Genomic DNA, 12,528 nt, shown 5'->3' on the forward strand with positions numbered 1-12,528 from the left:
TGTCACATGATCCTTCAGAAATCATTCTTATATGGTGATTTGCTTCTCAATAAATATTTCTTATTATTATCAATGTAAAAAAAAAAACAGTGCTGCTTAATTTTTTTGTGGAAACTGTAATATTCTTTTGAACTTTATATATTAATCAAAGAAAGAATCCTGAAAAAAATCTGTTGGCTGTATTGTGGATCTGGCACTGACCTGGTCCGGACGTCCAGCTTACACCTGTTGATGATGCATGACAGCTCAAAGAGGATTGGGAACCAGCCTCTCACCCAGACACGGTCCTCCGGAGCGACGTTCATATCATCACTGGTGCAGTCTTTAAATGCCTGCCGACACAAGCATAAGCAGTTTACTCGCAGAGCCACATTTGCTTTGATATCACACACTCAAGCACACGCCTGAACACACATGCCGCTTGACTATAAGCTGTATTTACAGATCAAAAGAGTTTTGCCCCAATCTGGCAACCCTTGCTGAGATGAGGTGGAGGTCTCCTTGTGGGCTGCCTTCACTAATCTTCACTTTAGAAACACCACAAGACTAAAAGGCACACACACAGCTCATAACACAATCACCCTTCATGAAGAGCAGAAAACATATTGCTTACAATTTCCATCTACTTCCTAAAGGCCTTAGGTTTTGCTCATTAAGGCATCTGGTAATGAGAGTTTCCTCATTAAAAGTGCCTTGTGGTCTCCTTAAGTGTAATCTATTTAGAGGATGTCTGCGGAAAGCCTGACCCGGGGTCAGGTTATAATTCAGAGTTATGGAGGGCGCACTCGTTATCACTGACCTGAGGTCGGTCGGAGACGTATTTAGCGCAGTGGCGGATGAGACGGATGGCCTCCATGCTGGTGTCGGGGAATGAGGCGTTGCAGGCGAACTCAGACAGACATTTGACAGCGTCCTGGAAGGAGTCAATGGTTGCTGGGAAATGCTTCTCAAATACATTCGCTGCGAGGTGAAAAGAGACGACAGAGGCCTTTTACAAACAGCATTTTTATACAAAAAGAAATGAATTAAAAGTAAATGTTCACAATGCAAATCTTCCTTTTCAATCCATCAAAGCTAATCGTCATGGCAATGGTGACAACCATGATTACATTAACATATGACCACCCATGTGTAGTATATCACTGACTAATTCGGTTTATTTAGCAGCTCGGCAGGGGTTTGTTGCTCATTTTACATGCATGGTACGTTATTTGCATTAAAAAAATAAGCAACAGACGCAAAAATGTAGTTAATTATAAGTATATACAACATATATAAAATCTAAATAACTGTATTCATACAGTATAAAACTAAAATTACTTTCTGGTACAAAAAAATATATAATATCGTGCACAGAAAAAAAAAGGCAGAATTAAATTTAAAAAATAAATAATTTAAAATAAAATAAATACTTGAACTATATACTGCAGTAATATAAAGTAGGATCTAAAAGTTGCAAGAAAAATCCAAGAGTGAAAAAAATTCTATTTAGCATTTTTCTAATTTCATACAAACATTTTCATAATAAAGTAAACAATGTTGTGATCACACGTGATATGAATTTTCTTTATCAATTTTATGCCAATTTTTTGTGTTCAATCTTTAAGCGGTAAAACTTTTCTGCTTATTTCCAGGTTTACAAAAACAAAAAACAAAAGAGGAATTGTGGTCTCAGACTATTGAACCCCAGTGTATTAAAAAGGCTCTTAATTATTTATTCCTATCTATGAGAGTATCCTTGATCTCCACAGATGCACTTACTGACGATGTGTCCAGTTGTCTGGAAGGCCAGCTCCACTATGCTCTCATCCTGATCGGAGGCAGCGAGATGAAACACGGAGAAAATGTTCTTCCACCCTGATCTAATATTCCCAGCCTGAGAGTTGACCATCTGGGCTATGCAGCGAACTACCATGTCTCTAATGGTAGGAGATCTGTGGATAGAGAAGAAGAGGGTAAATAAAGCAGGAATATATGCTCACGCTCTGCCTCTTCATCTCATTCTGCAGGGGCAAACGTGTGTAGACAAGTTCATTTATCTCCATCAGTCATGGAGTTTAGTCATGATGGCTTCTGACACTGTGTATATGTGTGTGTGTTCACTCACAAAGCTTAATGAGTACTGCAGGGTCCATATGAGCTAATATATCTTTCCACTGATGGAGAAGCTACTTTGAAAGTGAACATTGCCGGGCAGCTTATAATTTAAAGTAGTCAGGCTGCCGTCTAGCTAACTTTGAGTAGTTGGTTAGTCAAGTCAAATAGCCTATATTTATATAGCGCTTCACAATACAGATTGTATCAAAGCTTCCTCACAGTATCAATCAAAACAACTTGACAATGTTTGTTTATTACTGGAAAAAAGACATCCAAGTTTGGTAGAGCAGATCAATGGTATGATGGGTCATTTAATTTGAATATCCCCAACTGAGCAAGCCAAAGGCTTTGGCGCAATGAGGAATTGACCGTTCGCAAAAGCCACGCCCCCTAGTTATTGTTACTACGCCCGTCAAACAAATGGTCAAACACGACCAGCATGACAGATTGCCATGATGGGAAGAGGTATACCCATGCGTGTCAGTGACCTTTTTTGGAGTAATACCTCAGCGATATCCTCCAGATCGAGGCAAAAGGGGTCACAGTATGCAGTGGAGTGAGTGAGTGAGTATTGCTGAATATAAAATCATTTTATATTCCAATATAAGTATAAGTATTTTCCAATATTTCTGAATATTTTAGACTTGAGCATTACCAAAATTTTTTATATTACTTTAAATTTGTATTACATATAAATTAAAATTAATAAAAAAAAATGAGGGGATTTTTTACAAATAATATAAAAAAAATCCATGACTTAAAGCAGTGGCAAGTTTCCAGAAAAAAATAGTTTGTCTTTGAAAATGTTACACTATGGAGCTAAAGTCACTTGATTGAAAAATGTAGGCATTTTACCTTTTAGTTATTCTCAATAGTTCAATACACTACGAATGTGACATGATTAATAAACAAAATCTTCTGTTTATGTCTAAAATACATTTCCTGAAACATCAAAAATGTTTTCCTTAAAAGGAGAACATTTTATATACGTAAACAAGGCACTGAAAATGAGATGATGAACATTTAAAAACACTTGGAGGCAGGCGCTCTAGTCTCCTGAATCTAGAACAGAGCCCTTCAGAAGATGACATTTAGAAGCAGTACATCCGCCGGAGAGAAAAACCAGCAAGCCTTGAACCCATCTTAAGGGAAGACTTGCACAGTTGTACGACAAACCATACACTTCATTCATTAATTTGTTTGGTTATTCAACTGACACTCTCCATATGCTGTATGATGAAGGTCTTAACTGCAGTGTAAATTGAAACGCTCACCTGTTCTTTTTCATTATGTGCTCAAACGGCCTGAGGAAATCCTTCTGGAATCTGAAATTGGCCAACTCTCCCTTCTCCAAAAATTTCATGGATAGCTGCCTCAAAGAGTCCACAGCGAAAATAGCAACATCCTCATTGGGATTACAGCCGACCTGTGTCAAAACAGAGAGCGAAATAGACGGGAAATGTTAAAGCAACGAGAGTGCCGTTTTCATTTTCGTCTCTTCTTCAATCTATTAGATATGCCCTCCCACAGGCAGAGGGAAATTTAAAAGCGTCATTAGATTTCTCTGATATCGTACAAAGCCACCGAGACACACTCTTCATGGACCGATTTCCTTCCAGCGTTGATTTGGTGGCTGCTTTGAACTCACCTTATTGAAATGATCCCCTATAACCTCCCATATCCTGGACCACTGCAGCCTGATACGACCCATGTTGTAGTACGAAATCTCCACGATCTTCTGCAGACTGAACATTCGAGGGTGTGTAGGGGAGGCCAATTCATCCATTGATACAGCGCACAGCCATCGGACAAAGTCCACTGCAAGACACAGCAAGGTACACAACACTTTAATCTTCTCAGAACTGAAGGTAGTATGGCGCTTGCAACACTAAGGTCATGAGTTCAAATCCCCGACACAAATAATCAAAAGTGTGGGATCAGTAAGATAAATATTTTTTAAAGGATACATTAAATTGACCAGAAGTGACAGTAAAAACATTAAATGTTTTTACTGTCACTTCTGGTCAATTTAATGTATCTAATGTATCAATTTAATTTATTTGAAATAGAATTCTTTAAATTTTAAAGAATTCTATTTCAAATAAATGCTGTTCTTTTAAACATTATATTCATAAAAATAAAATCCAAAAAAAGTGCAAAACTGATAATAAGAAATGCTTTTTGAAGCATTAAAATCAGCATATTAGAATGATTTTTGAAGGATCATGTGACACTGAAGATTGCTGAAAATTCAGCTTTGCCATCACATGAATAAATTATATTTTAATTTATATTAAAATAGAAAACGGTTCTTTTAAATGATAATAACATTGCATAATATTACTGTTTTTACTGTATTTTAGATCAAATAAATGCAGTCTTGGTGAGCATAGGAGATGCTTCTTTCAAAAACATTTTAAAAATCTTACCACTCACAAACTTTTGAACGGTAGTGTAAGTTTTTAAATAAGCACGTATGTCAAATGCATAACTGTAAATGTGAAGTCCTGTACTAACCGATGGCATTTCCATCAAGTCTGGTAGAGCCTGTGAATATCCTGCAGAGAAGAATATGAGCGTTAACAGCATTCCAGGAACATATTAGTGTTTGTAACATTATGAGGTTCATTAGAATTAACGATAACCATCATACCGGTCCACAGCGACTACCACACTTTGCGAGCTGGTCTCCCCGATAGACTCCTGAATGCTTGCGATCTGTTTGCGATCAACGTTCCCTCCTATTGTGAGAAAAACCACAGTTGGATTATTTATACAAGTGCCTACTTAATTCCACACTGCTGGATAATTATGCTGGATTATGATATAGCAATCTTAATGGATCACATTTTATCTTTGGATAAAACGTTTTTGATGATGTAATTGCAAATGGAAAAGCTGCAATGCTGATGGTGCTTGTTTTCAATGTCATGGTTTTTGTGTTTTGACAAAAATGCCCTTTAAATTCAGGCAATATTTTGTCAAATCATATTCAACATCACACTCGCTTTACTTTACAGTCTAAACATTAACTCAATTTAAAACAATCTGACAAATGACAAAACATTTAGCTATTAATTTGACCACTTGTTAATAAAGTCGCCATGTGGTGAAAATCAAGTTTTTAATGAAGATTTTTTTTCTAAAAAAAACATTTAATATGTAATTTATGTCAATATCTGAAAAAAAGGAAAAAAATTCACTTTCAGACCAAAATTCGAAATAAAATGAAAACATTTTTTCATTTCTTAACATTTAGCTATTAATTTAAATATGCATTACATATATCTTATATATATATAACTTAAAATCACTCATTATACTATGCTTTTTACCCCCTTACTTTATACAAAAGTCTTTTTCAACAAACATTTATAATAATGATATATTTGCTTCTTGTGTGGAGTGTGACTGACTGACCCAAGCCCAGATACTCGTCAGAAGTCTGTTCCTTGGTGCTGGTGATGAAGCCTTCCTTCCCCCGTACGGTTCCCGATATGTACCGAGCCTTCACTCCTGTCCCGATGAGCTGGGCCAACTCCAACTGACTAATGCACTTCAGGATCTGCAGCGCACAGAGAATATGATAATAGCCTACCTAACAAAATCTGCCAATCACATCACATCACATAGGAAACAGGCGGGCCAATCAAAGAGAAGGGTTTGGCAGTGGTCACCTCATGCCAAGAGTTTCCTAGGTAATTCCCATCTGTGTGTGCCACTGTAATGAGGGTCTTGATGGTGTCGATGTTCTTCTGCTTCATCTCAGTGATGCCCGAGCTAGCTGTCAGCAACGTGAAGCGGGCCAGAGCCTGAACGTACGCGTCTCGCTCCAACTGGAATAAATCAACAGAGAACAAAAACCTTTCGGAGGGTTTCTGTTTGGTCTGTTTCTTACTGAAAGCAACCGAATGTAGTCATATGATCTGCTGCATCCTTTTTGAAACTTTACAGCTCCAATCCTCATTCATTGTAATTGTATGGAAAAGAGCAATATGCGCATTCCTCAAAATATATATTTTTTTGTATATTCCACATGTATGGATCAATTTTTTCATTTTTGGGTCAACTATTCCTTTAAGCAGTCGATCATTCCAGCCAAAGATGACTGAAGTTTTTAAAAAATCACTTATTCAGACAGAGACTGAATAGCATTTCAAGCAAACGCTAGGCCTTTCTAGGCTTCGGTAAATTTAAATCTATCCATCTAAATGACCTCTCCACGGTTAAGGCAATGTGTGAAATTACCTGAATGCTGAAGATGCACGCTATCCTGATAGCACAGCGGATCCCTTCAAGACACAAAGAAGCCACCTCAGTGTCATCACAGTCTTGCAGACCCACGCTGAACGCAGCCAGAAAGGGTGTCCAGGCCAGCTATGAGAGAACAGGATAATATGGGATGGGTGTTTGCATCCAAACAGAATGTGTATGAAAGTACATGCACAGAATACCTTATATGTATATGCATGGACAGACTACCTTAAACATTGGTCTGACGTGCTCGAGGTGGGTGGCGCTGGTGAAGGGCGCCTGAACGTGGCTCACAGCCTCCATCAAAGCCTTGGCTGTCTTTGCCATTTGCTCCATCTCAACATTATACAGAAGCCTCCTCTGCTTCTCACTGGCCACACCTGATCCAGAGACAACAGCAAAAGGACCATAGGTTAACACAAACCTCACCTCTAAATATCAGAATACTCCTTATACCCCTACAGAGACAGCAGAACAAAAATGTTCATTTGTTCTCTCTGAAGTCCAATAGCTTGTATTTTAATAATAATAATTATATATTTTTTATAGAGATGCACCGATATGAAAATCGATGACCGATAATTACTTATATTTAAAAGCCGATAACCGATATATCGGCCGATTAATCTAAATCCACATTTTTGTATCATTTTTGAGAGCCTGATAAAAAATAAAAAAAAGCCTCGCCATTAAAAGCCACGTTCCAAGCACACAATTATAATTTTCTCATTATAAGTTTAAGTAGCTGATATGACAGATTTGAGCTGCACGTGTTGCACTTAACTGTATTTTCCTTTTTTGAAGTGATTCCAATCATATTTTAAGCAATTCAAAACCATCATGGCAAACAGCACGCATCTGAAGTATCTCAGCTGAAGGAAAATTCTATTATTCATCAGCTTTAATATATATCGGTCAAATTAAAATTAACATTAAAAATGAACATATATCAGCCAATACCCAAATGGTAGCCAATATATCATATTATTATTACTATAACAAATAAACATAATAAAAATTATGATAACTAATTTAATAATTATAAAAAATATCTATAATCGTTAAAAAAAATTGCCAAAAACAAAGAAATATCCAGATTTTTAGTTGTTTTAAATTATTTTAAGTTATCTGGACACCTAGTGGGTCCTGGTCCCCCTGTTGAAAACCACTTATGTACCATCTCAAACTCATTATTGCGATAATTAAAAGGCATTTGACCAATCATAGCTTTTTTATATGCACATGATTCAAATTGGTATGCCAAATACTCACTTTGCTTATTTGACTTGATATGTATTTCCTTCGTCTCCTTCATAGATATTTTTTTCCCTGCAATTTCATCATAAATGGCTGAGAGATACTCCTCCGGTAAATCTTTACTGTCATTGATACCTCGGTTCATCTTGATGTATTGCTCTTTCGTCATTTTATTCTTCACCTGTGCCACGATAAAGGAAACAACAGATCAGTTGCGTTTTAGAAACATCCATCACCCTAGATTTAACTATTCCGCTCACATATCAAGATTGAATGTCAAAACGCCATTTCCAGCTCAGACGCTCACATTAACATTCATAGACTCGGGAATAAAAAAAGAAAATGCATTCTCTATTCGCTGCAGATTTCAGTGAACAATCAGCACTAGGTGCACTAACCTGCGGACTGTGTAGATCTGTAGTCAACATGATGATTGAATACGCGAGGACGTATGCGGTGTCTGCGCTAGCGAACAGTGTTTGCCTAAGGAGAGAGACAAAAGAGACAAACAGCGACTGAGTGCAGTGTTTGCAACATAATTAGCAACGTAGGTTAATCTGTTGAAACAGAAGGAGACCGCTGCACTCACCCTTGGTTGCATTCTAAATACCTAGCAGCAAATTTCTCCATCAGTCGATCGATTTTCTGGGCCTCTCCGGGCAGTCGGAAACCCTCGAGGAACATGCGCAAGGCTGGCACGAAATCTTTGCCCTGGAAGTCCATTTGGTCGACGTAGGCATACATAACCTCTTTATTGATGCGATCGTTGTCTCCGAGAAACTCTCCTACCTGGATCTGTCAGGTTGGAAATAGAAGGGGGTAATGAGTCACATATTGATTTGTGTAGGTAGAGCAGAAAAATCATGTTTTATAACTCAAAAACACATGCTCAATGCTATATTCTAAAGCAACACTGGCATACACTGCAGACTGGAGAAGATATCAGTTTGAGATATCTACGCATATCTCATGTCATTCAGGAGGCTGAGGGCTGTTCGGGCTGAAGTGCCCTAATTTTAGGGCAGATAAAAGGAGATCTCTTGTCTTTTGAGGCCGGATGATCGAGGAAATGAGTTGCCGATTCATCACACTGAAGGATCAAATCATCTCTAAGTGGGAGTTTGGCAACACTTGTCTGGAGCATCCTAATATTTTTATTTACCTTGGTTTTTTTTTTTCAGAAAAGCCCTGTTTTATTACAGTATACTGCTGTAATGTAAAAATGTATTGGACCTAGGCCAAAGGTAAGGGAAAATATTGTAGATAAACCGTGTCTTACAGAGTCAAGTCTTTCCTCTTGGTGTAAAAACTGGGCGATATCTTCAGGCGTGGTTCCCAGCATGCCTTGTTCCTGCAGGTACTGAATACCCCTCTTTGGTTTTTTGTTGAACCTGTGGATTGTGATAAATAAAACAGTAACATGTGATCAACAGATTAACATTTGGCATTTTGTGAGGATGTTCTGAAGGTCAAGTGTGAAGTGTGTTTTTGTCTGTGAAAGGGTGTGTTATGATGTTAGTAAAGGTATTTGCACTAAAAAGAGTTTAGTTGTGTTGTTTCCATCCACCTATTTTCATTTGAGAATATCGCATAAAAAAAAAAAAACACACATGCTGGATGGAAACGCCAAGATGCGCATAAATTCTAAAAAATGTGCAAAAAAAACAACGTATGTACTCAATTGAGTCGGATAAACGTTTCTTCCGATTAGAAAACATGCGTATAAACTACGATGGAAACACATTTACAGAATAAATTCCTCAATGCCCATCAAAAAAGACGTGACTTTGCAATGTAACGACATGGATTAACCAGCGGACCAAACTCATTACAAAGCATTTTTTGGTAATTATTTTGCTATTTTGCTAATTCTTAAATGTCCGAGTCGTCAAAGTGGTTTAAAAATAATTCCTTCCAGAACTGTCTTGCATGACTCCCGCCTTTGAAAACAAGATAACAGGCGTAATAGGCGTTTTGTTTTTTGCTACGACTCAAACATTGAAATACATTAAGACAGATTTATAAAATGTTATAGATGGACTGAAACAGTTTCTTCAGAAGAAAGTACAGAGCAGTAGGTGCTACACACTTCCAGAAACAACAAAAACCCTGACACTTTCATACATTTTATTCTTTAGTTTCTGAACACTGAATAGGTGTCAATGACGTGTAAATGTGGGCAGTTCACGTGTCCAAAACGTGAAAATTGCAGAAGTTCAGAACGAGGAGTTTTCGTCTCTTTTTTCAGTGGAAAAAGTCCAGAAAGATACAGTAGAATTTTATAGTAGACCTTTTATATCAAAATATCAAGTGAAATTGGATGAACCCTTTAAGATAGCTGTTTGTTTGAGCCGAACATTTCAACTGTTCGAGGTATTGTTTTATGAAACCTGCTTTTTTATCGAAAGCAATTATTTTTACAATTCCAATTGGCTCTGATAGTGCTACAGAACTTGCTCTTGGAGGGCCGATATCCTGCAGACATTAGTTCACCTGCTTGAAGTTTCTAGTATGCCTGAAGACCTTAATCAGCTGGTTCAGGTGAGTTTAATTGGGGTTGAAGCTATACTCTGCATGACAGCTGCATGTTTTCCATACTATGGAAAAATTGCATGACAGTGGCCCTCCAGGAGCAGGACTGGACATAAATAGGTAAACTAAGCAATTTCCATTCAAATTTCTATTGATAGTGATTTTGTTAACCGCATGAATAGTGCATAGATAGATTTTATGCTTTTGCATCCAACTTAATGGCTTACAGGTCAATGCCTTGCTCTATGATCTCCTTCTGTTGTTTGAGGACCTCAAACTGCTCAGGGTTGTCCGTCCCAGACATCTGTGTGCTGTAGCTCCCGATGCCTGACGAGGCGGTGGAGTCCAACGAGTTTATGCTGCCGTAGCGGTTAATCGTTTCTGGATGCTTTGACTCATTGGTTTCCTGTTCTAAAGGCTTTTCTTGGCCTGATCGAGAGAGAAGAGAAATGAAATTCAGATGCAATTTCAGAGAAAGCTGAAAAAAAAAAAAAAGATGAGCCCAGTTTGTGAAACACCATGAGCCCCTGGAGCCTAGGGACTAGAGACAACATGATTCATTGGAGTCTTGGTTGGCTGAAATGTGTCTCTTTTCTGACTCCGCTCCCTATATGAGTTTCCCAACACAACACTTCTCTAATAAAGTCTTTGGCCTCGACTGACTCGTATCCCAAAAACGGCACGATAGGGACTGGAGGAAGAGCAGTGTGACCTGAATACACAAAGAATCAGATCTGAAGTTGGTGCAAGCAAGATAAACAGACGGTTTGGGTATGTGGAAGCCATGGTTGCAGTTTGCAGGGTCTAATTACACACTGGAAACACTGTAAAAGATTTAGCGGGTACCGATCACTGTAACATGAGCCGTCAGGTCACTTCCTCATTTCTCATAGCTCTAAGAGATTAAGAGGAGCCAGTAGCAGCTGGGAAATACTTGCCCGTTCATCTTAAACTTCAAAGAATAGTATACAATGATATACAAAAGCTAATACAGCCACAACACAAAGAACTATTAAGGGACCACCGTCTAGTCTACGCAACAAAAGCTAATGCAATCAATACTAAATGTCACTACAAACTGCCATTACCTGCTCTCCCTTTTGATGTGCGTCCGTTAAGAGAAAAGAACAAAGATTGATTGGCCACCATGATGAGAACACAAGAACCAGAAAGTCTTAATTAGTGTTACAAAACAAACATAATGCATCTGAAGGGTTACTCAGATAAGTATGCTACAGTCGGACTGGTCGATTAGGACATAAGGCCTGTATATTTAAGATTGGCAATTTGGTCAAGATGAAAGGTTAGACAATTTTTTTTATTTGATTTGCCATTGTAAACATTGTTATCACTAAAATACCATGGCTACTACATTTCTAAAACAAAAAATCCATGTTAACCACTAAAACCACTATTTTAGGTGGTTTCTATTGTGACTATTTGTTTGCAATTTAATGTGGTTCCACGCCTGTTTTTTTCCCTCAGTGTTTTCCTGGGTGTTTGCTAGTTCTAAGTAGTTATAAGGCATTGCTGTGAAGTTTCAAAAGTGTTTTGGGTGGTTTCTAGGGCGTTGCCAGGTTGTTGGTAAGGCATATTGAGTGGTTGTTGGCAAATGGTTCCAAAAGTTGTTGTTTTTTTTGTGTGCGTTTCTAGGGCGTTGCCACGTTGTGGCTAAGGCGTATTGAGTGGTTGTGAACATGTGTGGTTTCAAGAGTTTTTTGTGTAGTTTCAAGGGCATTGCTATGTGGTTCCAAGGGTGTTTCGGGTGGTTTCTAGGTGGTTGCTAAGGCGTATTGAGTGGTTGTTAGTGCATTGCTACATGGTCCAAGAGTTTTCTATAGTTCCAATGGTGTTGCTGGTTACTAAGGTGTTTTGAGTAGTTGGCATTGCTGTGGGGTTCCAAAAGTGTTTTGGGTGGTTTCTAGGGTGTTTCCAGATGGTTGCTAAGGCATATTGAGTGGTTGTTTACGTATTGCTATGTGGTTCCAAGAGGTTTTTTTGTGTAGTTTCTAGGGTGTTGCTAAGTGGTTACTAAGAAGAGTTCAGTGTTCTGAGTGGTTGTTAGTGGTTTCAAGGATGGATTTTCAGTGGTCATTTTGAAGTAGTACGACTCTGGTTTCTGATTGGCTGATATCTGAAAGCCTAAAGTGGGCATGAGGCTACAGGGAAATAGCTACAGGGTCCATCAGATCATCTCCTCCTCAAACCCAATAAAGCCAAGCTTGATTAAACCCGAATCGCTTCGAAGAGATAGGGTCCTTAGCCTGGCGCACGTTCCCAGCTCATACGAGAAGCTCTGCTTTGCAGTGTTCAGGGAGCTTGCAGCCTACCTCCCCTGATGGCAGGGAATGCCTTGGTGAGGAATAATAGCCTCAAGCCTGATTGATT

At 38.4% G+C, this 12,528-nt stretch overlaps 1 protein-coding gene across 3 annotated transcripts in view; it reads right to left on the reverse strand.

Moving 5' to 3' along the window:
- Positions 1–12,528, reverse strand: part of arfgef1 (ARF guanine nucleotide exchange factor 1) — a 56,025-nt gene that overhangs the window by 7,705 nt on the left and 35,792 nt on the right. For all 3 annotated transcript variants that reach the window (XM_039666827.2, XM_039666826.2, XM_039666825.2), the window contains 16 exons: positions 10,368–10,569; positions 8,888–8,999; positions 8,198–8,403; positions 8,007–8,091; positions 7,624–7,789; positions 6,580–6,731; positions 6,346–6,474; positions 5,775–5,933; positions 5,518–5,662; positions 4,751–4,838; positions 4,615–4,655; positions 3,746–3,915; positions 3,372–3,523; positions 1,762–1,934; positions 800–960; positions 202–332 (listed from right to left, as the gene is read on the reverse strand). In XM_039666827.2, coding sequence (XP_039522761.2) covers positions 202–332; positions 800–960; positions 1,762–1,934; positions 3,372–3,523; positions 3,746–3,915; positions 4,615–4,655; positions 4,751–4,838; positions 5,518–5,662; positions 5,775–5,933; positions 6,346–6,474; positions 6,580–6,731; positions 7,624–7,789; positions 8,007–8,091; positions 8,198–8,403; positions 8,888–8,999; positions 10,368–10,569 — 2,272 coding nt within the window. The remainder of the gene's footprint in view (positions 1–201; positions 333–799; positions 961–1,761; positions 1,935–3,371; positions 3,524–3,745; positions 3,916–4,614; positions 4,656–4,750; positions 4,839–5,517; positions 5,663–5,774; positions 5,934–6,345; positions 6,475–6,579; positions 6,732–7,623; positions 7,790–8,006; positions 8,092–8,197; positions 8,404–8,887; positions 9,000–10,367; positions 10,570–12,528) is intronic.

This window comes from Pimephales promelas, chromosome 22, assembly GCF_988280905.1.
Source record: "Pimephales promelas chromosome 22, fPimPro1.hap1.1, whole genome shotgun sequence".
Classification (NCBI taxonomy): domain Eukaryota; kingdom Metazoa; phylum Chordata; class Actinopteri; order Cypriniformes; family Leuciscidae; genus Pimephales; species Pimephales promelas.